The sequence below is a fragment of the Tachypleus tridentatus genome, chromosome 2, assembly GCF_004210375.1.
Source record: "Tachypleus tridentatus isolate NWPU-2018 chromosome 2, ASM421037v1, whole genome shotgun sequence".
NCBI lineage: Eukaryota > Metazoa > Arthropoda > Merostomata > Xiphosura > Limulidae > Tachypleus > Tachypleus tridentatus.
In genome coordinates, this window is record NC_134826.1 from 72458486 (window position 1) to 72485627 (window position 27142).

The window sequence follows — 27142 nt, forward strand, 5'->3', positions numbered from 1 at the left end:
TTTTCTTTTGATAAAAGAACAAGCTGAATAAAAATAATTAATTAAATGTGACCATTACGTAGCATGGTGGTAAAACACCTAAAGTATTTATATTATTAGTGGGTAGTAGAGGACTATACATCAAAACCCACAAATCATTTACACTTCACTTAAAATAGAAGGCCTAACTTTTCTTGATGATGAGAAACCCACTTAAGTAAAAATGTATGTCAAAACGGCTGGTAATGGATATTAACACTTTACTAATAAAGCAAAGAACAACGTTTCAACCTGAAGATGATCCATACTAGCCTCTCTGAGATGCAAGGCCTAACTGTAGTTTTTTCTCTCTCACAGGTATAGTACTGATGTGGCGTGATTTCAGCGAAATTAATCTACAGGGTGTTCGGAAAGTCACCGTTCACTTATATATTTATTAACAGACAAAACAATGCAGGAAGAAAACAATCAAATATCATTTCTTAACCTCAAAATTACAAGAACTGATACACAATTTCCGAACGTCACCGTGCACTTTTATATTTATTAACAGACAAAACTGCAAAGTGACTTTCCGAACATCCTGTACAACACAGAGTCTACGTCATTCGTGAATTCTTTATTTACATTAAAAAATCTTCGGTGAATAATATTCATAAACAAACAAAGAGTAAACGTCTAAAATTTATATTTTTTGTGGATTATTTTTTACTTTTTATCACCAAACTAATACTTTAATGTACAATTTTGATTAAACAAAATGTCTTCTATGTTATGTCAAAACCCTTGATAAACAGATCCCAGCGTTGTTTTTTGTTGTTTTTCCTGAGAGAGAGTAGGGGTAGCTCTTCCTTGTTTTTAGTGTATGGTTATTTCTGATTTACTGTTATTTAAGGTATACTTTTAATATTTTTGAAAAAGTTTGGTATAAGTGTTACATATGCAATTTCGGAATTTTCGAAATATAAATTCCCATGTAAGTTATGAAATATATTTTGGTATTGTAGTATTATTTTCTTTCACACATGTTTGTTTGTTGTTAAGTGCAAAGTTGCACAACAGAATATCTGTGCTGTGTTCACTGAAATTTTTTAAACTGTGTGACAAGATTCGTTTTTAATATACTAAAAAGTAAACTATTTAGTACTTATATTTAACTATTTATTTATTTGTTTAAGTGCAAAGCTATATTGAGCTATCTGTTGTGTCTACCACAGGGGATCAAACTCAGGATTTCAGCGAGGTGAGTTCGTAAACTGATTTCTTTCTATCCCATTGAAGGACATTTCAAATGCATAATACTGCTTCACTACAAAATTTATTCAATAGTTTTACATATAAGAATTTGTGAAAACAAACATTTTTTTATTTAGTAAAAGTTTATTTGAAAGTACTGAAATTAGCAAATACTACACTCATTACAGAAAACATTTCTTTTGTTAAAGCCACATGGCTTAGTTCCAGTATTCTATGATATGGTTATACTAATTTTCACATCTTACTGACAAAACAATGAATTTTGGTCATTATGATTTATAAAAGTTCAAACACCTTTTGTAATTAAATGTGTTTATTACTAAGTATATTTCTAATTATGATCTGTGTAGGTAGCTCACATTGGTCACTAGTTAACAACTTAAACGTGGCTATCAACCATGAAGTGAAAATTCAATAATTAATACAACACACATTATGTACTGTTTACTTGATAGTCTATCAAACAGAATAGATAAATACTTAAAGTAAAGAGGCAAGTAGAAAATTATATTAATTTCATGACAGCCTTAATAAGTGGAAAGAAACAATATAGTACACATTAATATCTACCCATATATATCTGTGTGTTTTGTTTATTTTTCTTAAGCAAAAAGCATTTTAACTATCACAGGTATAATACTTCAATTTTTATCATTATAAGCTTCCAAACTTACAGTTGAGCCAACTATTTATACATATATGTAAATGTATTATGTGTATAAATGAAAATTGAAGAATTAATACAATTAGGTTTGTGTATGTACATTTTTATATGATTCAGATTGATTCATTTCAAGAATACAACACTTGTAAAGGTTTTTATAAGTTCATCTTCTTCCTTTACTTGTTTTGGAACTCTTGATTAGTCTTAAAAATTAAATAATTAATTAATAAAGCTACATATTTACTAAAATTCATTGTATATTCATCGAGAAACTTCAAAGAAATCAATAACAATTCGATATTTATACAAATATAATTTCAACTGAGCTACAGTGTCGAAGAGGATAGAAGTATCACCTAAGAGCACTCTAGTCTGTTAATCCAAGAAGTAAAAATGTATATGCACAAGTAGTCTTCTGGAAACTTTATATGAAAAGATACATTGCTAGGTTTAATAATAATAATAATATTAAATATTTTAAAATTATTCTTAACACCATTATTTGTCTTCACTACAAATCTAACAAGAGACCGTTTAGGCTAGTAAGTTTGGAGTTAAAATTATTCTTAACACCATTATTTGTCTTCACTACAAATCTAACGAGACTGTATAGGCTAGTAAGTTTGGAGTTTCACTTCAAACTGAGTTGCAAACAAAAGTATGCAGTTACAAATGAAGTGCACAAGTTATTAAAATGAGGAAGTTTACAGTGAGAATAAATAATTATCTAACACTGGGATTCAAAAAAAAAAAAGAGTTATAATAATGCAATATATTAATATACTCAGGTAAAGAAACAACATGTACAGACTAGTTATGATTTCCTGAAGTCTAAAACCTCTTTACTAATGAAAGAATATGTACAGACTAGTTATAATCTACTGAAGTCTAAAATCTCTTTACTAATGAAAGAACATGTACATACTAGTTGTGATCTACTGAAGTCTTTTGATTAGGTTTTAATTTTACTATTTCTTTTGGTTTATAGTTTCCAACATAATTTTACAAAACAGAAAACTACAAAACAACCTTACAAAAGAGACATTAATCCCATTAAAAACCTAAAACAAGACAAAAACATTAAAATTCTAAAAGCAGATAAAAGAAGTACTATATGCATAATGAACACGAATAAATACATCCAAAAAATGACAAACATCCTATCAGACACAAACAAATTTAAACCGACACACACAAATCCAACAAAGACACATGAAATGCAACTAAACAAAATACTACTAAAAATGAAAAAGCCAACACAATTTCAAAAACACTTTATTCCTACCAACGGAAAACCGACTCATGTATACCACAAATATATAACATCCCCAAACCTCATAAACCAGATTGTCCATTACGACCAATAATGTCCACATATGAAACATTTAATTACAATCTTGGTAAATACATAGCATGGGTATTCTCCAAATATGTAACATCAGCCAGCTTATTAATCAAAGACTCCTTTAATTTCAATTCTAACCTTAATCAACTTAACCATAAAGCCTTAATGGTGAGTTTTGATGTTATATACCTATTTACAGAAGTTCCAACCAATGAAGCCTGCAAGATAGCCTTAGAACTCTATATCCGAGACCCTAACCCATCAACAGACATTCCCAGCAACCCTCATAGAATTTACCGTGATGAAGACAAATTTCATGTTCAACAACCACAACTATATACAAACAATGGGCAATCCAGTATCACCAGTTCTAGCCAATATTTTTATGACACAAGTTGAAACACAAGCAACAAACACAGCATTACATCCACGGTACACACACTTAATTTTTTCAATCATATTAACTCTATACATCCCAACATCAACTTCACATGTGAGCAGGAAGAAAGCAACCAAACATCATTTCTTAACCTCAAAATTATAAGAACTGATACAATTTAAAACAGGAATCCACAGAAAAATCACCCATACTGGACTATACATTCCTTGGGACTCAGCACATGAAAGAAAACAAAAACTCAATATTCTAAGAAACCAAATAAACACAGTCATAAAACTATGCTCACCAGACTAAATTAATGATGAATTAGACAAAATAAAACAATACTTCATCAATAAGTTTCCTCCACAAACCATAGAAAACATTATATGCACACACCTAGATAAAAAGCAAAATCAACTAACAAAATTAAATATACCCCACGATTTAAAAAATCACGAAACCATATACGGCTGCATACCATATATTTCCGACATCAGCAGAAAAATAACCAACATTTGGCAAAAACTAGCAACAAAATATGACATGCCAGTTAATACCAAATCTATTCAAAAACTAAGGTCTATACGATGTAAAAACTACACTGACATACACCACACCAACATTATTTATAAAATACAATGTGATAACTGCCACAACTTCTATATTGGAGAAACAAGAAGAAAAATGAAAACCAGATTCAAAGAACACAGAAAGTCACCTTCACACGTTTTCGAACACTGCAAATCAAATAAACACAACATAATCATAGAAAACACTCAAATACTAAATAAAGAAACAAACACAAAATTAAAGAAGCCTTACTTATACAACAACTCAAGCCCAAAATAAACCAATACAAAGGAATACCTTTTTACCTATATTAATAAATATATCCAACATGTAAGCACGCCCTCTACATTCCTACACTCATTTATACAATTGCCTTCAAACATGTGGTCAGCTACCGGTCAGTAACCCTTTCTTTCTTTGTGAACCTGATGATGACTGAAGAAGATTGAAACGTTGTTCGCTCCTCTATTATTGCCTTCTCTACCCATACCAGTTGTTTTTAAATATACAAGAATCTAATCTTACTATTTCTCCTGGTTCACAGTTTTCACATCCTCTTTTTATTAGATTCTAACATTTATCAATGGCCTTTCTATCTGCTTGTTTTAACTTGAACAAGAGCCTCATCATCATTGCATCCACAAAGATAGATCTTCCATCCTTGCACTGGTAACCAAGACCTTCAGGCATTCTTCTATAGTGTTCTGACTATTTTAGCATCATAAATAGGCATTTTATGGGTAAATGTTTTTGGAAGAAGAATCGGACCTTTGACAAAACCTTGGCATAAATGGATGGAGGGAGAACTTATTTTCAAATCAAACTTCCTCTACAAAATGTGAAGCTATGACAACAAAAGTTGTGTTGTTTGAAAGCTCTAATAACAAATTATTATTGAAAAGCCATTTTACACCTTTTCCCAAATTTGCTAGATGCTGTGGTGACTGAAAAACCCACCAACATCTTTATGAGTGACTCCAAGTCTTGAGGCTAAAAACTAAAACAATTAATTATTTTCTATTAAATATGGTGTAGGACAGCAGGTTGTCTATTAATGCTTTATAAAACATTACTGGAAAAGATTCACTTGTGTATACAAAATATGTTTTCACTGTGTAACCCAGTTTAATATACATCTTTCAGTCCTATCCTAAGGATAATCTCCTTATCTGAGACCATGGTAATGATGTGGTGCAAACCTATCTTATGTTTCTCACTACTGTTTTAACTCCATATTAAAAGGCTTACAAATTACCTGTTAAAGTTTAATGAATGAAAGAAATCTGGCATGAGTGAATTCTGATTAAGTTACAGAACCAATCAACTTTCTTGGACAAAATAATAATAATAATATATACACTTAACATGCACCATAAAGAGGTACTCCAAGAAATAATTGTAACCTCATTATACTATATCTCTTCAGAATTTCTCCCTAAGCCTAATTTCAATGTAACACATTCTTTACTGCCTGTTAAAAGCCATCTGTTCAAAACACACAAAATAAAATTTAAAAAAAAGGGTTTATTTAGACACATAAGTTTACTCTTTATTATATTACATCCAAAGAATAACATATTTATCTTGAGATGATAAACATTAAAGAGAGAAGTGCTGAGACAGTGTTGATATGAGTTTGACTAGTAAACTTTCATTACATGCTTTTGTGCATATTTAAGTATTTAACACTTAGGTAATTAATCTGTTCTAGTCAGATTAAATATTATTTTCAATGATTCTTATTAATAAATAATTAAAAATATGTAAATTTCTCTATTCACACGAAGGAAATGTTTACAGTTCTCAAACGTATTACTAATATGATATTTTAACAAAGAAAGAAATAATTACCTATCTCAGTATGGTAAGAATAATTTGCCAGGACAATAATAAAAAAATCAAAGAAATTCAGTTTTATTATTTTTGTTACATTTCAAGAGTTACTAATTGTTATCTTCCTAAATAATAAATAGAAGCACCCACATAATCTTCTTGAGAGATTTACCTGTCTGAGAAAGAAACCTCGGAGTCTTGATGAGGTTCAAAACACTTATTTCTGAAAACAAAAGTTATTTCTTGGCCTGCCATGGCCAGGGACTTATCCTGAAAAAAATGTAGAAAATAGAAATTAGTATGTTTAATAAACTACATTACACTATTATACTTTGGTAAAAATATTTAAAATAACTAATAATTAGAAGTGTGTTCACATAACCCAGAGACGTTAGAAACAGGAAAAATTTTGAGAAATAAAGAAGCTAACCACTGAATTATTAATTTATGTCCCATTGACTTACTTCAAAGGTATCAGGATCTATAGGTCCTGGAATATGGTCCCACTCCAAAAGCTCAGCCATACTTGTGTGCTATAAGATATAAAGTTTGGGTTTCATGTAAAAAAACAAACAATGATGTTACATACAGTCAAAACAATAAATAGGTGAGTTCTGAAATTACATTTTTCTTCTTCATTAAGAAACAATCGCCAAATAAATATTGCAGAATAAAAAGAAAACAAAGCTAAAAGAAGGTAATTACACAATATTATGTAAATAGTATAAAATAAAGTTTAAATTCACTTCTACAAAATCACACCAAACTTATATGGATGCAAGTCTCAACATATTAATATGTCCCTTCAGTCAAACATTTGTTTCTCATTTTAAAAGAATGAATTAAATCAAATAATGGAAAACCGATTTTATAATTTTAGAGAAATGGCTAAAAAACAATAATGGGTTTCATACATTTTGAACAAAAATAAATCTTTAATATACTCTGAACTTGTTGCCTCATGAATAATCTAAATATGTTGACTTAAAGATACTCTGAAACTGTTGGTGTATGAATACTTTAGACATAATGAGGTATGAATGTTTTGAATCTGACTCTTAACTTACAGATACTCTCAAACTGTTGATTTATGGATACTCTGAAATTGTTGACTTGTGGATATTTTGAAACTGTTGACTTATGGATACTCTGAAATGACTGACTCATAGCTACTCTGAAACTGTTGAAATATGGAAATTCTGTATCTTTCAAATTTACCTTGACCAAAGACACTTTCTTACTGACTCCAAGCTGACATAATCTCTCTTGATGTGAAGCATCACCTTTTAATATGGTCTCAGATGGACTTTTACTATCACAGCAAGTACATCCAAGTATATCATGGGTGGTGGATGTGGAAGATTTATGTAGACTGAAAATATCCTAAACACAAGAGAAAGACCTTTAACACATCCATGTTTTAAAACAAGTATAATAACCATATTACAGACAGCTTTTGAACATGATATTACAGACACCTTTTGCACATGATATTTACATGAAAATTATAGAAAGCTTTTGAACATGACATTTATATGAAAATTACAGACAGCTTTTGAACATGCTATTTACATGAAGATTACAAACAGCTTTTAGACATGATATTCACAAGATTACGGACAGCTTTTGAAAGTGATATTAACATGAAGATTACAGACAGCTTATGTACATGATATTCACATGAAGATTACAGACAGCTTTTGAACAACATATTCACAAGATTACAAACAGCTTTTGAACATGATATTCAAGAGATTACAGACAGCTTTTGAACATGATGTTAACAAGATTATATAGACAGCCTTTGTACATGATTTGCACATGAAGATTACAGAAAGCTTTTGTACATGATATTCACAATATTACAGACAGCTTTTGAACATGATATTCAAAAGATTACAGAAAGCTTTTGAACATGATATTCACATGAAGATTACAAACAGCTTTTGAACATGACGTTAACAAGATTATAGACAGCTTTTGAACAACATATTCACAAGATTACAAACAGCCTTTGTACACGATTTGCACATGAAGATTACAGAAAGCTTTTGTACATGATGTTAACAAGATTATATAGACAGCCTTTGTACACGATTTGCACATGAAGATTACAGAAAGCTTTTGTACATGATATTCACAATATTACAGACAGCTTTTGAACATGATATTCAAAAGATTACAGAAAGATTTTGAACATGATATTCACATGAAGATTACAAACAGCTTTTGAACATGATATTCACAAGATTACAGACAGCTTTTGAACATGATATTTACATGAAGATTATAGATACCATTTCAACATGATATACACAAGATTAGAGACATATTTTAAACATGATATTCACAAGAAGATTACAGACAGCTTTTGAACATAATATTCATATCATGAAAGGACAAGATGTACATAAAACTGTATTTGTGAATGGGCAAGATGTGGAGTTTCTCTTTATCAGGTGTTCGTATTTCAAATGTTATAAATACAACTGTAAACTAGACAGCCACTCAGTAGAATGGATACCTCTGACAGGCAGCATTTGTCAAATTAAGCCCTAAAAAAATACAAAAAAATGTGTCAGTTTGCCCGTCATTATCAAGAAACAAAGATCATTTTTGGCAGGATGATGAGGTATAACATTTTACATATGTCCATCAAATTATGATAAAATTATAGAATAAATGGTAGTGTTGCAAATTGCACCCCATGTTAACAGGTGTTTTTTTTTTTTTTTTTGTGACCTTGATCCTCCAACAACTGATCACTTTTTGAATTAGGTCATAGTCCAAATATATACCAGCTTTCTCCAAACTCATTCAACCACTTTCAAAAATCTTGTTGACAAATATGTACACAGAGGTGAAATCATCATCTTTTGTGGCGAGGTAAATTGTTCAGTGACATCAGTAAAAACCAACAAACACTAGAGAAATGACTTCATTACATGTGAGTTCATTTTAAAACTTTACAGAAGATGTGCTAATTAATGCAATAGTAAGTTCCAATATATAATGATACGTATGTATTCATACAACATGTATAGGTTTAAAAACACAACCTTGAGGTCTTCCTTAGAGAACTGTACTTTGCAAGCATCCTTGGAATCTACTACTTTACCACTGAGACCTTGTTTAGTGACCTGACGTTGATAAATCTTTTCTTCAATAGTACCCTAAAAGTACAATCAGTAATAAATGTTAAAGCCATTATTACTCAAAAACACTCACAATAAAAATCAACCACAAGTCTTATTTTCATTATGTGTTTATTGAATATGCATTCTTATTATTGTGTCTTTCTAATGACAATTTTTTAGTTTTAAAATGTTTTTAATTCAATATATTGTTAGTTATACTCAATGTGAAACTTAATAACATTTTTCTTTTATATCTGCAGAACACAGTAGTTTACAGTAACAGAAAGCCAATATAAAAATCAGATATCACCAAGATAAGAAATATCATCTAACTGTTTAGTTATTAAGCACATATTAGCATTTGGGTTAAAAGGAGTCATGTATTTGTGTTTTTCAGATTGATGAGCTAACTATCAAACTGAGTATAATAAGCCAATCAGAAACAAATCCATCTCATAATTATCTTGATATAATAGATAAAAATGTATCTACCTAACTGAGAATGGATAAAAGCTATCTTAACAATCTTATGTTTGAATAACAAATATTCATGCTACACACATTTATGTTTGCTTATAATGAAGTACCAAGCTACATAGTGGGTCATCTGTGTTTTGTCGACCACTGGTATTAACTGCCCCCCAGCCCCGTGGAGGGGGGCATACATTCATGAATGCCTGAAGTTGAAGAAGGGTTTGATTACCTCACATTATCAAAAATAAACAAAAAGAACCACAAGTCTCATGTGATGGAAAAAATTATTTTTAATTTGGGATATTTCAAGAAACTGGAATATTTATAGTTGATAAATACGATGTCTTAATTCAGATAGAATTACACTACTCCTGGTAAGTCACATCAGTAAATTAATGTATCTCTTTCATTCATTCAACCAACACCAGTAAATATTAGTTTATTCTTGCCAAAATATTCTATGAAAAAATACTTTTTTGCAACTTACTGTAGTGAGCAACCTGTAAACACGAACTTGACGTTTTTGTCCATCACGCCATACACGAGCCATGGCTTGAAGGTCATTAGCTGGATTCCAATCAATATCGTACAAGAGAATACGAGAAGCTCCAATCAGATTTAAACCAGTCCCCCCTGCCTTTGAACTGAGAAGAAAGACAGCTGCAAGAAGAAAATTAAATTTTTTTCTTTTATTACTTTATACAGATGGGCACAGTAATTATTTAGTAACAGTAGAATTCACACAGATTTTAAAGAGAGAATGTTTTAAGCTCAAAAAAATAAAAACTTTAAAATTACACATGTTAATAGAAATGTGGATAAAGTGGTAGAACTTGTGAAATAAATAAAATGTTTATAACCTGAAGGATGAAATTATGTTGCATCTTTCAGGCATAACAAATTTATAAACCACAAAGATGTTTATATTAAAGAAATAGACTACTTTTTTATTTAAGTAATATAACAGAAATTACCATAAATATGTGACTGCTTGCAATAACACAAGGTAAGCCTAAACAAATAGTAAACAAACCATGAAATAGCAGCACTATATGTGCTATGCAGATGAAGATAAAATAAAGAATAAACACCTAAGTTCTCTAGTCACAAAAATCAGTCTCAACTATCTTATGAGAAGTTACCCGTAGTCCATTTTTGGAGGGCTGCAGTCACTGAACAGTGCTAAATTTTTAAGAATCTAAAGTGTTCATAACCTTGGATCTATACTTGAAAAGTATATAAAAAGATTAAAGAGCTATTTAATTCAATTTTGATATCTATCTGACTTAGTCTAGATATATAAACCCAACTTTAGAATAACTTAACCCTTAGGATCTGTTAACATGTACCAGTAAATGGATAGAGTAAAATATTTATAAGACTTTCTAAAGTCTTGTGAAAAAAAACCTACTTTCAAGTTGTCTGAGATTTAAAAAACATATTCTATTTAATAAGTGTTAAAGATATTTAAAAAACATATTCTATTTAATAAGTTTTAAAGATATTTAAAATTATTAATGTCTTTCATGAAGCTAATTTTGAGATAAAAAAAAACTGAAAAAATTTCAAGTTTTGCGTTTTTTAAAGAACCTATGGGTTTTCTGTATTTTACGATGAAAAACATGCCAGAGCAAAAAACTTTACCTCTGGACACTTTGTTCAATAAAATCTAATTTCCTATTACTTGATACCAAAGTAAGATAAAGTACTGGTAGTGTACTAAATGTAACACCATGTTTGTTTGTTTTTTGAAAATCATTGTACAAGCTTACAGATAATTTATGAATTTAAAATAAAATCACAAATGTTTTCTGTTTTACTCAAAACATTTGATTATTGATATTAGTGTCTTCTCCTGATATCCGCATCAAATTATTTTGATTTACAGACAAAGACAATTTAACACTCAACTTTTTTTCTTATGTACTTTCATTAGTCAGATAAATAATTATGTTATTAGTACACACAATTCTATTTCCTTATTTATCAAAAAGAGCTTTATCATAAATTATAAGGTGGTAGGTAACTGACAAGTCACTGGAACATTTAAACTAATTATTTACCATTACACTGGGCAGTAAAAGTTTATTGCTGAGAACAACTTTATTTTCATGGAATAAAGAAATACATTAATATTATAAAGCCAAACCATTATGGGTAGTGAAAAACAAGACTAAACCCTCAAATAGGTGTGGCACTGGAAATTCTTTTAGGCAGAATTACAGTAATTTCATCTGTGAGACCTTTTTTATAAGATATATTTTTATGCAAACACCAGATTTAACTATATTACTGATCAGGATCTTTGCTAATCTTCCCTCATACTGAAATTATTTTAGGGAGAATTAAAGTAAATTAATCTTTGAGACCTTGTTTATGGTTAAGTGTATCAGTTGAAAGAGTTGGACACCCTGAGTTTAAAACCCTAATTAGATTCTAAATCATTCAGGATATGATGGAGTTATGAGCTAAAGTTTGTAGTCAAGAAAAAAACAACAACAACTTAGAACCATTCTATAAGCCACTATGCTGCAGTTAAAAATTCAGTACTGGTACATTAGAAGAGTTACAAATTGCAAAACACTATAAGCTGTACTGAGGTTATTGACATTGTTGGATGTCTGAAATAAATGAAAAATAAAGGAGGAAGAGTAATAAAAACATCTGTGTGTCTCTGAATAACAAAGCATTCTTTCAGACAAGAAGGTAAACAGAGATCACAAGACAACTCTTACAGTGGTTCGAATATGGAGCATTGAAAGAGTCAACGAGCTCCTGCCTTTTTGAGGAAGGTGTAGAACCATCCAGTCGTAGAAAGGAGTAACCATACTGGACACACATTTGCTGCAATACATCCAGTGTCTGAAGAACAACATAAAATATTGTGTTTAAAGGTAATGGCTATTCTTTTATGTTGAATGTCTATACAATTATCATCATCCTGAGAATAAATCAACTTTTATTAATGCTGTAAAAAAACAAATAAACCTGAATACACGTAAAGAGAGATAGCAAAACTAAACAATTTTTAATTGGTTATAAAACAATGAAATACTGTATTGATTTTCAAGATTTTTATATACTTCCAGGGGTGGACATAAAAAGTGTCCCCCTTGAAAATATTGTTAATTTGTTATATCTTTACATCTTTTATTTGATAACACAAAAACATGTAGAACACATTCAATGAGATCTGTTCAAATATGATTAAAATCCTAATTTTAACACTGGCTTTTGTAAATACCTCAACTTTTCATGATTTGTTGTAATGAAAATAGAAAACAAACAAACCATGAACAACAAGCTTTATTTGATTAACATTTGATGTTTCTCTTTTAAAAATAAATGTTTGGATTTTACAGCCAACAAACAAAAATGGTATGTAATGTGTAAATAAATATATACATTAACCATCCTCTTTATTTACATTATGTCAATTATATATGTAAAAACGGCTGGAGGAGCTCTAGACAGAGCTTTCTCCATCCATACCAGCCACTTTTACATATATATTTTTCTCTACAAGTGGGTTTTCTTGTCATCACGGATTATTACACCAATTAGTATAGCATAAAATCTTAGTTAATAATTCATATTTAATAGTATACAAGTTCTGAGTTCAATTCCCCTTGTGTGACATACAAGACATTTTTCTAGGCAACGTAAATTACTCACTATAATTTCTTCATTGCTCAGACAAACCATAAATTTTGTAGCATTCAATTTTGTTTGGTTATAAATCTATCAATCCATCCTGCCACACCCACTATTACATCTCTTTTAGGACTTGTCAGTAGTTCTCTCTAACATTTAATTACATATTGCCTACAACCAATAAAAAACTCAAGGTTTCATTTAATAAATGGCATATTGCCCAAAGTTGTGTTCTGAATAGATACTTGTCAATTTGATTCAGAGTTCCTTTAGTTCCTGTGTGAAAGTTAAAGCTTAGAAGAATTTGGAGAAGCTCTTGTCGCATAGCTAGAAAGTCAGAAAAATGTTAAGAGTTAGGGTAAACTGTCTATTCTTTTCACATTATTAGTCAATTTTCATTAATCAAATAAAATTTAACACATTACTACCATCAGTTTAAAAAAGTAGGGTTAATTGTCATTAATTGTTGCACAGCTAGAAAGTAAGAATAATTTTAAGAGTTAGGGTATTAATCGATTTTCATTAATGAAATGAAATTTATTTAAGACATTACTACCATTAGTATAAAAAAGTAGGGTTAACTGCCATCGACAACTGACAGCAAGAAAAAAAAAAGGACTGGTTAAGCATTTTATTTCTTATTCTTCATGTTTATTCTTTATTTATTATTATAAATGTAACTAATATGTAAAAATAGGGATCTTTTTTGCTAGTTCAACAAAATAAATAATGAGAATGTTTTGCATGTTTGTCTTGTGAAATGGAATCAATTTGATTGAATAATATGATCTGCATGTTCTAGTGATTTACAACTTATAATGATGTGGACAATAGTTAGACAGGGTTCAAAGGGCACTAAAATAATAAAGTTTAATTATAAGCTGATGTATACTGTTACAAGTTTAAAGCTACTAAGAATAAACTAATGCTATTTTGTGTCACAATTTGAAGTCATTTTAGAAATAATAAAGGGTAATTTATACTTATTTTGATTTTCGTTTGGAGGTTATGAGGTTGGCTAAATCGATAAATCCTGTATAGAGATAAAATAGAGAAAATAACAGATAAAATAGAAAGTTTCAGTGAAAAAAAACGTTTGAAATGTATTTAGGAGGTTTTAGGGATTACACAAAGGAAATATCAAATTTTTGAGTTGAGGAAAAGTATTTTCAATTTTAACATGAAAATTACTTTGCACAAAGACTATTTGAAACAAATACTTATTATATTCATTGACAAATCCTTATTTTTGTCTTTTAAATATACTTCACCAAAACATTTTATTTTTTGTAAATAAAAGACTTGTAATGTTAACTGAAAGATATACACACTCTATTGAAAGTGAGGAATATTAAATCTATATACAGGGTGTCCCAAAATAACGTTTACACTCTTTGACTGCGTATAGCTAATAAATCGTTTCTTTTGTTTCATATTTGACTTGTGTCCAAGGATGGCGGATAATCAGCTTAAAATCCAGCACAAAATATTCATTCTCAAAACTTTTTGGAAAGTCGAAAACAAAGCTGAAGTGCAAAGATGTTTTACTAGAAAGTTCCATATGGATGCGCCATCTCGCCCCAGCATTTCACACATCATCGCCAAGTTTGATGAACACGGAACTCTCCACAATATGAGAAATGGTCGCTCCAGTCGAAAGAGATCATCAACAAGCCCAACAAGAGAGCAAGAGGTCATTGATAATGTTCTGAATTCTCCAAGAAAATCAGTGCGCCAACTGTCTCGTGAAACAGGTATCCCTAAATCCAGCGTTCATCGCATTTTGAAGCGTTCCCAATTCAAAAGTTTCATCCCATCCCTTGTTCACGCTCTGAATGAAGATGACCCTGATCGAAGGGTTGAGTTGTGTGAATGGCATCTTGCTAGATGTGCAGGCAATAATGAATTTCCACTCAAAATTGTTTGGAGTGACGAAGCAACGTTTAAGCTGAATGGCTCAATAAATCGACACAACTGCACCTACTGGGCAACAGAAAATCCACATGTTACAGAGGAACATCACTTGAATTTGCCTGGAGTGACTGTGTGGTGTGGTCTGTCTGCTAGGGGACTCATCGGACCATTCTTTTCCCAAGACACCGTAACAGGATTGAATTATCTCAACATGCTACAAGAGTTTGCCATGCCACGCATCCAAAAACAATTTGGAGAAGAAGAGTGTTTCTTCCAGCAGGATGGCGCTCCTCCCCACTTCCATCGTGACGTGAGAGCTTATCTGGATGCATCTATGCCAGACAGATGGGTTGGACGAAGAGGAAGTGTAGAATTTCCTGCTAGATCACCAGATTTGACACCCATGAATTTCTTTTTGTGGGGGTTTCTGAAAGACAAAGTTTACAGCACAAAAAGGGCAACAATTGACGAATTGAGAGTTGCAATTGAAGAACAATGTGCTTTAATACCAGATGAGATGGTGTTTGATGTGTGCACTTCCATTTTTTCCCGTTATGAGATGTGTCTGGAGCAGAACGGATTTCAGTTTCAACACCTGAAGTGAAGCAAGCAAATTGTGACATTTTACAATTTTAACCAAGGAGAGTTTTCCTTGGGAAGAATTTTATTTGTTATTTTTTCTCTTGATTTCAGTATTAAATCTTTAAATAGATCCTTTGGTTATCATATGTATCTTGTTTCATTGTTAAAATCAATAAACAAGGCAAGTTATAATGATCCAAAGAGTGTAAACGTTATTTTGGGACACCCTGTAGACTTTTAATGAGTACAAAGATGTCACATGATCTGTCAAATTGACCAAGCCCACGTCGAGAGGGTTAAACAATTCTGACAGAAGTATGTAGTTGCCAAGTTTGATTGAAAACAAAACTGTTTGTTTATAAGTAAAGTTTAATTACAAAAACTAATGTAAATTAAAATAAAACTACTAGCAGCTTTGTTTTGTTGTATTTGTGTTTTGGTACAGGGAATACAGGGGAGGTGAATACACATCTTGAGGTACTTTCAGCCCCAGTAATGCCCCTCTAGCTTGCATTTCTTTTCATATTTAAGAACTCCTGTAGTCATGTTAAGATATTGTTCTGTGAAAACATAAAGCAAAATATAATGACAAACACCTTTCAATGTTTGAACACAAAACAAAGTCATGAAATAAAATGTAACTGGCATTTAATTTCTCAAAACTTGTTTTTGTTAAGACATGGCTTAGTATTAAGCCATACATTCTAAATGGAACTAATGTTAACAGGTATTGCATCTCTGAATAGAACTGAGGTTAACAGGTAATGCATCTCTGAATAAAACTAACGTTTACAGGTAATGCATCTCTGAATATAACTAACATTAGCAGGTAATGCATCTCTGAATAGAACTAATGTTAACAGGTAATGCATCTCTGAATATAACTAACGTTAGCAGGTAATGCATCTCTGAATAGAACTAATGTCAACAGGTTATGCATCTCTGAATAGAACTAATGTTAACAGGTTATGCATCTCTGAATAGAACTAAAGTTTACAGGTAATGCATCTCTGAATATAACTAACATTAGCAGGTAATGCATCTTTGAATAGAACTAATGTTAACAGGTAATGCATCTCTGAATAGAACTAATGTTAACAGGTTATGCATCTCTGAATATAACTAACGTTAGCAGGTAATGCATCTTTGAATAGAACTAATGTTAACAGGTAATGCATCTCTGAAAGCACAAGAACTGTTATAAAACAAGCGTATCAAACATAAGATTCTCATTAATACTGGTGAAGTTAAAGATCTGTAAGAATATGGGTACGACACCTCACAATCTACGAAAATATGTTCAACCCACAATTTCAGCCCTAGAATGCTATAGCTATTTATTAGTAGGTGCTGAAAATACGAGTTTCTGTGCAAGTACCTGAAGGCAAACATATTATACTGTTGTTGAGGGATACACTGAATATTTGTGACACTTTGTGCCATATTTTAATGATTATTTCTTTATATAAATAAGAGTAGGTGGACCTATATTTCTCACATTAATTTTAATATTAAAAAATGCCCATAGAATTATAAAAGCTACAGTATTCAATTTAAAAAAACTGTGCCTACAGTGCTGTATTATCAGTGCCATTCTCTGCCTACTTTTGAAACTTCAAAACTACACAAAAATAAAATATGTCTACAAGTTACCTTTGTGAAACAAGAAACTAAAACAATCTTTTCTTTGCTTCCCATGGAATTCAGGCTAAACATAAGACGTGAAAGTACTCTAAGCTTCCCGGAGTTCTCCTCAAAAGTGCATTGTTCAAAGTCAGATGGAAATTCTGACAGAACATGTTGGTACAGAGATTCCTGAAATCAATGAACAAAACAGAATTTATTATGGAAGTAAAATCTAAAAACTTTTAATTATTTCGTGTTGATCCTTCTCTGAAAACAAACAACAACAGCATATAAACTTAATTTACAGTAAGTGTTGTTAAGAAAACAATCTGGAATTATTTGTTTAAGCATTATCAAGTAAAACTATTAATAAAAACTGAAAACTTATGACAAAATTTTATTCAAGTTTGAGTACTTTCGTTTTAACACTTAGGTTCACCCATGAACCAGGTTGATATTTGAAGTTGTAGCCAACAAAAATGTTTGATTATTTCAATTAATTTATTTTCACTAATGAAACATTATATTGCCAGTCCCAATACCACTTGTTGTCTCACTGAAAGGCACACATTAAAAATTAATTTTTTTCAGATAAACAACTCAGTTCAGATCTTGAAAATCCACAATGAGAACAACAGAAGACGAAATACAGTGGAGAAATTATGTATTATTATGAGTTAATAAGAATAAAGAATTACTTGAACTGGCCTAACCATCTGATATTAATGAGTTAACACATGAACTAATCATGATTTTTTTGAAAGAAGTTTTAGTCAACAAGTAATGATTCATGTCTATTAACTTAATATAATCTCTGAGCCACCATAGATCGATGGAGTTTGTTAATTAAATCAAAATGAAGCCCGGTTATATTTTCTGATAAAAATAAATCCACACTTTTACCAACCTCCTCTCCTTCAACTGTTCTGACAGATAAGATTTCCTTAGCTCTTTTGTACAAGAGATGGGGGTGGTTACAGAGTTTTCTTAATGCAGAAATGCACACCAGATGACTGGGGTCTTCTGCTCCTCCTCGAAGAGATAAGCATCTTTGCAACACTCTTGATGTTAAAATTTGTTGATACAAGGCGAGCTGAAGTTCCGTTGGTCGACAAAAAACAACATATTCCACTGTTGTTTGGCACATGAAACAAATAGATAGCACACATTTTACTTTTACTGTATACACATTCATGCTATAAGGAAATAGTGAGAGATAAAAGATCAGTTAATATGACAATTTATATATCACACATTTAATATGTTACTTTATACTACAGTAATTAACCATCACCATGTTATCTTAAAAATTCAAAGCTGCATTTTACAAACAAAATATTCACCCAGAAGTTTAAAACTACACAATTAGTTAAGCCTGAAAAATTATTCAATTATTTTTCAAACCTTTTAAAACAAATCTATAAAAAAGAAAACAAAAACTGAAAGCACATAAGAGCAACAGGAAAAATTTTGTGCATCTACATAAAAACATTCAAGACTTTGGGTTGAAATAAGGTAATTACATTCAAGTTTGTTCTAATGTAATAATAGCTCTAAATTAACACTAAATATTAAAAGTAAAGCCACATTGGGCTATCTGCTGAGCCCACTGAGGAGAATCAAACCCCTGATTTTAATGTTGTAAATCTGTAGACATACCACTGAAATAGCATGGGGCTATAACACTAAACAAGTCCCTTTACATCAGCTATAGAAAAGTAAAATTTAAGCTGTGGTATAGCTTCTATTTATTTAAGATGCAAAATCAAACAGTACACAATTACAGAACTGGATATATTACAAACTTCTTATCATGCATTTTTAGTAGAAGCACTTGGTAACTGAGTAAGAGATAAGGTACTTGATTAGAAACAAATTTTTTGGTAAAAACTAATAAACATTCATTAGTTGTTAATTATATTGTTAAACAAATAGTGTATAAAATAATACCTTTTCCAGGCAAATATTTATTAATAACTTCTTGAGTTCTACGAAGAACAAAAAGACTGGTAAGACGAGCCAACTCAGCAGCTCTGGCTTCACCAACACATTTTTCTTCAGAGGAAGCACTTGGCTGGTTAGACTTGATTATGGGATCTTCAAAGAGTCGACGAAATGATGCAGGAGTTCCTGTAGAATACCAGCAGAAAATGAAAACTACTCAAGTCAAAAAATTATACTGAATGTATATATACTGTCAACAAACAACTTGTGAAAACTTATAACCACTAATGAAAAGAAAATATCATATCTTTCTAACAGTCACTGAATTACAGCTATGAAAGTAAATGGAGAAAATATTAAGATCTATAGATAAAGGAATCTCTACTGTATACTTAATGTTCCCAAAATACTTCACTAATTAAGGACTCCAGGATTACAGTATAATACCAAATACTTGATATTCCAGAAATACTGTACTTGACTAAATAAGGACTCCAGGATTACAGTACGTTCATTACCAGATACTTGATATTCCAGAAATATTGTACCTCACTAAGGACTCCAGGATTACAGTACACTACCAGATACTTGATTTCCAGAAATATAATACTTTACTAATCCAGTATTAGAGAACTCTACCAGATACCCAATGTTCCAGAATTATGTACTTTACTAACCAAGGACTCCAGGATTACAGAACTCTACCAGTGAGAAAAACTCTTGAAGGTCATTCTGAACAGGAGTTCCTGTGAGTAGAACTCTTCGTTTCACAGGCTGGTTGTTGATAACCTAACACAAGAACATGATAATGGTTAAACAAGCATTTCTTTTTACATCAATAAATTTTTGAAATAAATATCACAGATTCGTCTAATTCATCTCTTTAAAATTATTACAGTTCTGAAATACTATGAAAAAAGTCTGAAAAAGAGTGTTGAAGAATCAATGGAGTACTACTAGCTGTAATTGAAAACTGGTATAAAAACGAAAGACCAGAAAAACAGTCAACATTAAACACTTTACGGACTGTGACTAGGTATTACTGAAGACTGGGATAAATTACATTTAAAAAACACACAACACTGAATAATTTATAGAGTGTGATTAATAACTGAAGATTGTGATATTAGAAACAGACAACACACTGAACTGTGGCTAGATTTTTATTTTTTTTATTGAGGATTGAGATAACATCAGTTTTTCTACTTTACAAATCCAATATAAAAATCTGAAATCAACTATTGTCTAGGCTGAGATGAAATAAGTTCTTACATTTGTAGTTTTTATTCCTGTGTTTTTCAGTCTGTGTCCTTCATCGCATATTAACAAATCAAAACTCACTTGAGCCAAGATATCATGGTGTCGTACATACATTTCATAAGAAATTATTAAGACAGCATGTAATGGAGAATGAATAAAGTCCTGGAAGATATACATTAAATAAATGCCCACATTACTTCTAGATCTGTCTAAAGAGAATATGTTTGATATCAGTAAGTTACTTTGAATGTCACAACTGATATGCAGTATAAAAAGTTCAGTCAGTATAACTCATCTTCAAACACAAATCATATCTTCACCAAATAATTATTTTATAATTAAATCAAAACTCACAAATTGTTTATTATTTTTGAATTTCACACAAAGCAACACAAGGGCTATCTGCCCTAGCCTCCCTAATTTAGCAGTGTAAGAGTAGGGGAAAGACAGCTAGTTATCATCACCCACCATCAGCTCTTGGGCTACTCTTTTGCCAATGAATAGTGGGATTGATCATAATATTATAATGCTCCCATGGCTGAAAGGGCAAGCATGTTTGGTGCAATGGTGATGTAAACCTGTAACCTGCAGATTACAAATTAAGCACCCTAATCACCTGGCCATGCCAGGCCTCCAAAGTCACAGAAAAAACAAAATAAAAACATGATGTACAATTTAAGATTACATGATTATAATAAATAAAGTAGTTAATTTAATAATACAGAGCAAAAAGTACATTTCTGTATTGCATACAAATCGGCCAAAAGAAAAAAAGGAAGGAAATATTACAAACTGAATTACACAAATAAATGATACAAAAGTGTAAACTTGGAAACATTCTATAACTTTAGAGTACATACCTGTATCTAAGTAAACATTCATACAAAGATCTTTTACTTGAACATCTAATATTTCACTAAAGATTGTTTTACCTTTCTGGGTCTGTATTTTGTCTCCAAGAATTCAAATGACTTAAGGTCAGCACATGTATGGAGAAGCAAGTATATGCAGTTGATACAGTGCAGAGGGCCAATTGTGTAACTTTGTGCTTAACAAATAAACAGTCTAAAGCATATACAGGTCCCCATTGATGGCACATCACAGATGGTCAATTGTGTAACTTTGTGCTTAACAAATAAACAATCTAAAGTATGTACAGCCCTCCACCCATGGCACAACAGTAAGTCTGAAGGATTATCATGTAGAAAATCTAGTTTTGATACCTGTTGATACTGATGACTGACACAGCACAAATAGCCAATTGTGTAGCTTTGTGTTTAAGAAACAAACAATCTAAAACATATAGTATTAAATTACACAGACTCTTGAATCTACAAACTGTTATAAAAGTAAGTACTAAAAAACTGATGATTCCAGGTATACTTTATTAACAAACCATTTGCATGTATTCAAATGTTAAAAATGTATCTAACATGTTCTATAAACATTTTAACAACAGGACAGTATAACGAAATGGCTGAGCAAAGAAAAGAGCTATTCATTTTTCTGAAACATATGTTTCAATCACAGAAAAGCAACAACATTTCATTACTTTAAATAAGTGGGATAGATTTTTAAAAATTCTTTTCACTTTTACATAACAAATAATAGCGGATCCTTGGTAAGGATGCTTCCGGGTTTATAACGCTTAATTTTTTGGTTCAATCCTCCATGGTGAGCTTGATGCAGATAGCACATTGCATAGTTTTGCACTGAAAACAACAACAAACATTTATACCCCCTTAAACAAGGAACAAAAGTAAATATACTAATAACAATGAACCAGCATGTTCTCTTACCTGAACTTTATTATTCTGGTCGACAGCATACAGAGACAACTTATCTTTTCCAAGCCATTTCCTGAATTCCTTTACCCAGTTCTGCAAATCACCAATTGTTATTGAGCATTTACTATACTCTACTTACTATTATAAACCAGAAATAATAATTTACTTCAACAAGTAGAATAAATTAACACTGAATATCCAACTATTATACACACACACACACATAAATTAATAAATAAATAAAGCTGACTAATAGATTATATTATATGTTCAAATGCAGTATTATCAACATATCTTTCAGTATTCAAGTTGGAATTTGAGACCAAAATGTGTACATGGAAGGTGAGAATACTATTTTCACCTTACTCTCTGTAATCCTGCCCATACCCTAAATACATGTACACTTCTGTTTTCCCATAAATGTAACTGTTAAACATAGTACTATCTTTTCTGCTATCAAGAAATCTACTGTGTTAACAGTGCATAGTTCAAGTTCATATTTCACTTAGTGTTCTACACAGTGCTCAACAAATAAGAGGGAATCCTCAATAGCTGTGGCACTTGAAATTCATTTAGGCAGGATTAGAGTAAATTAATTTATGAAATTTTCTCCTTCCTTTTTTATTATCTATATTTTTGTGAGGCAGCAATAACCAAGTGCAGTGCATGTGTACACCCAATTCAGTTTTATTATTTATCAGGATATCTACCAGTCTACCCTCAAATTGAACTTCTTTTAGAGAGGATTAGAGTAAATTAATATATGAAACCTTGGGTGTGGTCAAATACATCCATTGAAAGAGTTTGACCTCCTGAGTTCAAAACTGTAATTAGATTTCAAATTGGTCAAAGGATGACAGAGCTATGAATAAAAACAATTCAGATCTGTTCTATGAGCAGCAACTAAAAATTTGCACACCTTGTGCTTTTGTGTGTTTTATTCCTGAACTTACATTCATCTGTGAAGTTTTTCCCTTTAGTTTATTTAACAAACGAAACTATTAAGTTATTTTCTTCCTCTAGTATTTTAATTTGCTATTCATAAACAGTTTTGTCTGAATTAATTAATTAATGTATATGTGAGCAAAAACTTGTTACACACTTCATGACAAAGTACTGTGTACAACTTACTGATAACAGCTGGTATAAAATTTCAAAGTCCTGTTTAACATCATACTATAATAGAACTCTTGCTTATATAATAATGGAAAACATTTTTACTACTCAATATAAAACCCCCAACTTTACAAAATGTTTATCCTGTGTACATGTAGATTCACAATAGGGGTCACAATTTTCCTGTTTTGCCTCTGTTTCCCATCATGGAGAACTTTATTTTTCTTCATTCTCAGGGTGTGGATTTTATGCCATGAATACATCACATGCAGATATAATGGATTGATGCCATTTATTTTATTTATTTTGTTTGCAAAAATGAAAATTTATATTTTTTTATCCATGGACCTAATGAATCTCCATACGAATTTTCATGAAGATGAATCCACACCCTACAATTTTTATGAGTATTTTGCAGGCTTTCTTTTACCACTACTTTGCCCCTGTTGATGGATCTTCACCAAATTTAGCATGAAGGTTTATTGGGTCCATGAGGAAATACATGCAAATTTACAATTTCACATTTTGTGTTTTGCTGTTTTTATGGGCATTTTGAGTATTTTTTAAATTATATATAGAAAAGAAAAACCTTTTTATTATCCTAAGATAACCTTTCATTAATCACAAATTTACATAACTCTCATCTAGGAGACGTGTACCCCAGCTAGTAGAAGTAATGTCATTAACATTGTATTCTAAAATCCATTTATAAGATTACTAAGCAAGCATTCATTAGCTTGATAGCAATGAAAAACTTATAAACACATAAATCAGTACAAAATTCTATAGAAATTAGTTTAAAGTTTCATTCTATAAAGAACAGAAATTCATATATATCTATAGAAACAAGATTTTAAGGAACTGGCAAGGATTTCACAATTAATTCAGTTAGTATTTAGTATTAAGCAATGAACTGAGTAATTCTTAAACAAATATAGTTTTACTTTAATCAGAGTACTTGGTGTGACAATCAGTGCCTTTTTCAAAACAGGACATCCACCATAAGGTCCTTGTTTGTACATTGTCCTGTAAAATACAGTAATATTTATCAAAGTGAATTACACACACATAAGAAAACAAAATACTACAGAATATTTTTAAACATTTAAATACATTTTACCTGAAATTTCTTGTTTTCTCAAATAGCTTAAACTTACCAAATCAATGTAATGCACTGTAAGGTCTTTCCTAACCCCATCTCATCCCTGCAATAATATATGGAAAATCATTTATCACAAAATTTAAAAGCTCACAAAGTTATAACCTCAAACAGTATTAACATCACAAACTGTAGATAAGTTTAATTGTTTCCCTAAAAGTAATCTGCAGAAAATAAATTACATGCAGCCAAAACCATTCTATTATGGACAAATTGGCTCAAAGCTATTACACTATACTTTTAAAACTATAAATGTTTAGAGTGATAAAAATAATGAAATAAAACTATATTCACTCAAGGAAGATCTACCAGGAAGATTACATTCCTTTATGTAAAGTTGTACTTCCTTGTTAATTGTGTTTTTTTTTTTTTAATATTTAACACATGCAATATGCTCACTTTCATTAATCACAACTAAATAAATATTGAGGGCCTGGCATGGCCAAGCGAGTAAGGCATGCGACTCGTAATCCGAGGGTCGCAGGTTCGCACCCTCATCGCGCCAAACATGCTCGCCCTCCCAGCCGTGGGGGCATTATAATGTGACGGTCAATCCCACTATTTGTTGATAAAAGAGTAGCCCAAGAGTTGGCGGTGGGTGGTGATGACTAGCTGCATTCCCTCTAGTCTTACACTGCTAAATTAGGGATGGCTCGGTGCAGTGGGCTAACAACCTACTCACTTAAATACTTGTTGAAGAATCCGCAAGCGATTACGGCCCTATATTCCGAGATGGAATCTAATGGTGATAACTAACTAAAATAAATATTGATGGACCATGCATTTCTCATCAGGAAGGCAAACTAAAAAATATGAAATTTCTCAAGCAAAGTTAATGAATGAAGAAATGTAATATCTTAATTCCTGGTGTACTTTTAAAACAAAACATAAAAGTGAAACTTGGTCTGAGGAAACTAAAAGTTAAAACAATGTTTATTGTTCACTCAGGACTTGAAAATAAAGTAGATAGTACCAATCATATGTCAACTGTACAAAGTAACAGAAACTGATCAAGGGTGACACAACTTGGTTATTGTGAGTAAGAAAGTGCCATCTAATTTTTTCAAGTCAGATCCTTGAGGTTGACATGGCACATATAACATACTGTTTAGTTTTGTGCTAAAATATACAAAGATAATATGACATACACTTAAATTTACCAGTAGGAGATGGCAACCAAAATGAATCAGATAAACACTGTTGCTAAACATATTAATTGATAAATATTTATACAAATATTCCATGAAATTGACTGCAATCTTAAATAATTTAAAAAAGATTTAAAGTTAGTAAACCAATGCAAAGTATTGCAAAGTTTATACTAATTTAGTAGAAATGTTGGTTGTCGTTATAAGGAAATCAAATTTTAATTTATTTAGAAAGTTTGAGTTAAACTGTACAGCTATACAAACTGAAGATACTCATAAGTTAATACAAATATACTTGTAACAATAACCTGAATAATCCAGTTGTTACATTACACTGTTCTCTGACTGCTTCATTATTAACCCCAAATGTATCTCAGAATGGCTGGCATGGGTATTAACACTTTTATTGATAACAATGTTTCGACTTTCCTAGATCGTCTTCAGGTTAAGAGAAAAGATATTGGTAGAGCTACAGAAAACATGAAAACCTTTATCAATAAAAGTGTTAATACCCATACCAGCCATTCTGAGATACATTCTTATTTCAAGTGGGTTTCTCATCATCAAGAATAACCCTGAATGTGTTCCACCTACAAACCTAGAAACACTAGGTGTTCAGTATGAACTGTCGGTGGATTTAACAGAAGAAAATGAAAAGGAGATGTTAATGTTACATTTGGAAATGTTTCACAGTGAAGCATGTAACAAGCTTTATATCACACATACATTTCACAATATAATTTGAGAAAAGATAGTGACAGAGTTATAGAAAACATGAAAATGTGAATTTTTATAAACTTATCACTTAAACATATTGTAAATAAACATCTGGGAGACAGCAAATTCAGCTATTCCTACAGTTCTGATTTGATGATGTGAATCATACAACTCAATTGAATGTTTTTTAATTATGAGTTCGGACTTTAGTGAAGCAATCAGAAGACAGCTGGAAATAATTAGTGTAATATTGGATTTATTGTAACAATTGATATATGTCCTTTCTTTTCTTGAAAAGTTATCCAACTTACGCAAGAATGGCTCCTTGTCCATTAAATTCTCTCATGCCCATGACACACTCGTACAGAAATACTACACCTTCCCTCTGGTGAGGCCTCAGATGAGCCGTTAGAATGGGATCCACGACCACATCTACAACATGCAAACCTCCCTTGTTGAATTGCCACTGAAGATAAAAAACATGCAAGTTGATGGAATAAATTATAGAATAAGTTTTGATTTAGTTATATTATAGATGTTGTTCAGGGTAAAAATAAAGATAAGAAAACAAAAGTGCGACATATGTACCACATT

At 31.1% G+C, this 27142-nt stretch overlaps 2 protein-coding genes across 6 annotated transcripts in view; one reads left to right on the forward strand and one right to left on the reverse strand.

The window, feature by feature from the left end:
* The first annotated feature begins 70 nt into the window (after positions 1-70).
* LOC143244213 (uncharacterized) lies at positions 71-26987 on the forward strand. Of its 4 annotated transcripts, XR_013024967.1 has the most exons (5): positions 82-336; positions 1158-1222; positions 12340-12535; positions 19377-20109; positions 26847-26987. XR_013024967.1 is itself a non-coding variant. In XM_076488460.1 (2 exons), exon 2 carries the CDS (start codon positions 14749-14751, stop codon positions 15811-15813), a length of 1065 nt encoding a protein of 354 aa, XP_076344575.1. In that variant the 5' UTR covers positions 12396-12535; position 14748; the 3' UTR covers positions 15814-15983. The 4 variants fall into 4 exon arrangements, 1 of the variants encoding a protein (XP_076344575.1); XR_013024968.1 differs by lacking the exons at positions 19377-20109; positions 26847-26987 and adding an exon at positions 18009-18125 and having other exon boundaries at positions 71-336; XR_013024969.1 differs by lacking the exons at positions 12340-12535; positions 19377-20109; positions 26847-26987 and adding an exon at positions 3445-4450.
* LOC143244212 (DNA repair and recombination protein RAD54B-like) overlaps positions 4471-27142 on the reverse strand; it is a 38614-nt gene continuing 15942 nt past the window's right edge. For both annotated transcript variants that reach the window (XM_076488457.1, XM_076488459.1), the window contains exons 10-25: positions 26860-27014; positions 24682-24729; positions 24469-24550; positions 22421-22501; positions 20634-20783; positions 20039-20150; positions 19368-19547; positions 18325-18548; positions 17445-17606; positions 12377-12503; positions 10129-10301; positions 9090-9203; positions 7249-7413; positions 6495-6563; positions 6203-6300; positions 4471-5194 (exon numbers count right to left, since the gene is read on the reverse strand). In XM_076488457.1, coding sequence (XP_076344572.1) covers positions 5188-5194; positions 6203-6300; positions 6495-6563; positions 7249-7413; positions 9090-9203; positions 10129-10301; positions 12377-12503; positions 17445-17606; positions 18325-18548; positions 19368-19547; positions 20039-20150; positions 20634-20783; positions 22421-22501; positions 24469-24550; positions 24682-24729; positions 26860-27014 — 1947 coding nt within the window. In that variant the 3' untranslated portion in view covers positions 4471-5187. The remainder of the gene's footprint in view (positions 5195-6202; positions 6301-6494; positions 6564-7248; positions 7414-9089; positions 9204-10128; positions 10302-12376; positions 12504-17444; positions 17607-18324; positions 18549-19367; positions 19548-20038; positions 20151-20633; positions 20784-22420; positions 22502-24468; positions 24551-24681; positions 24730-26859; positions 27015-27142) is intronic.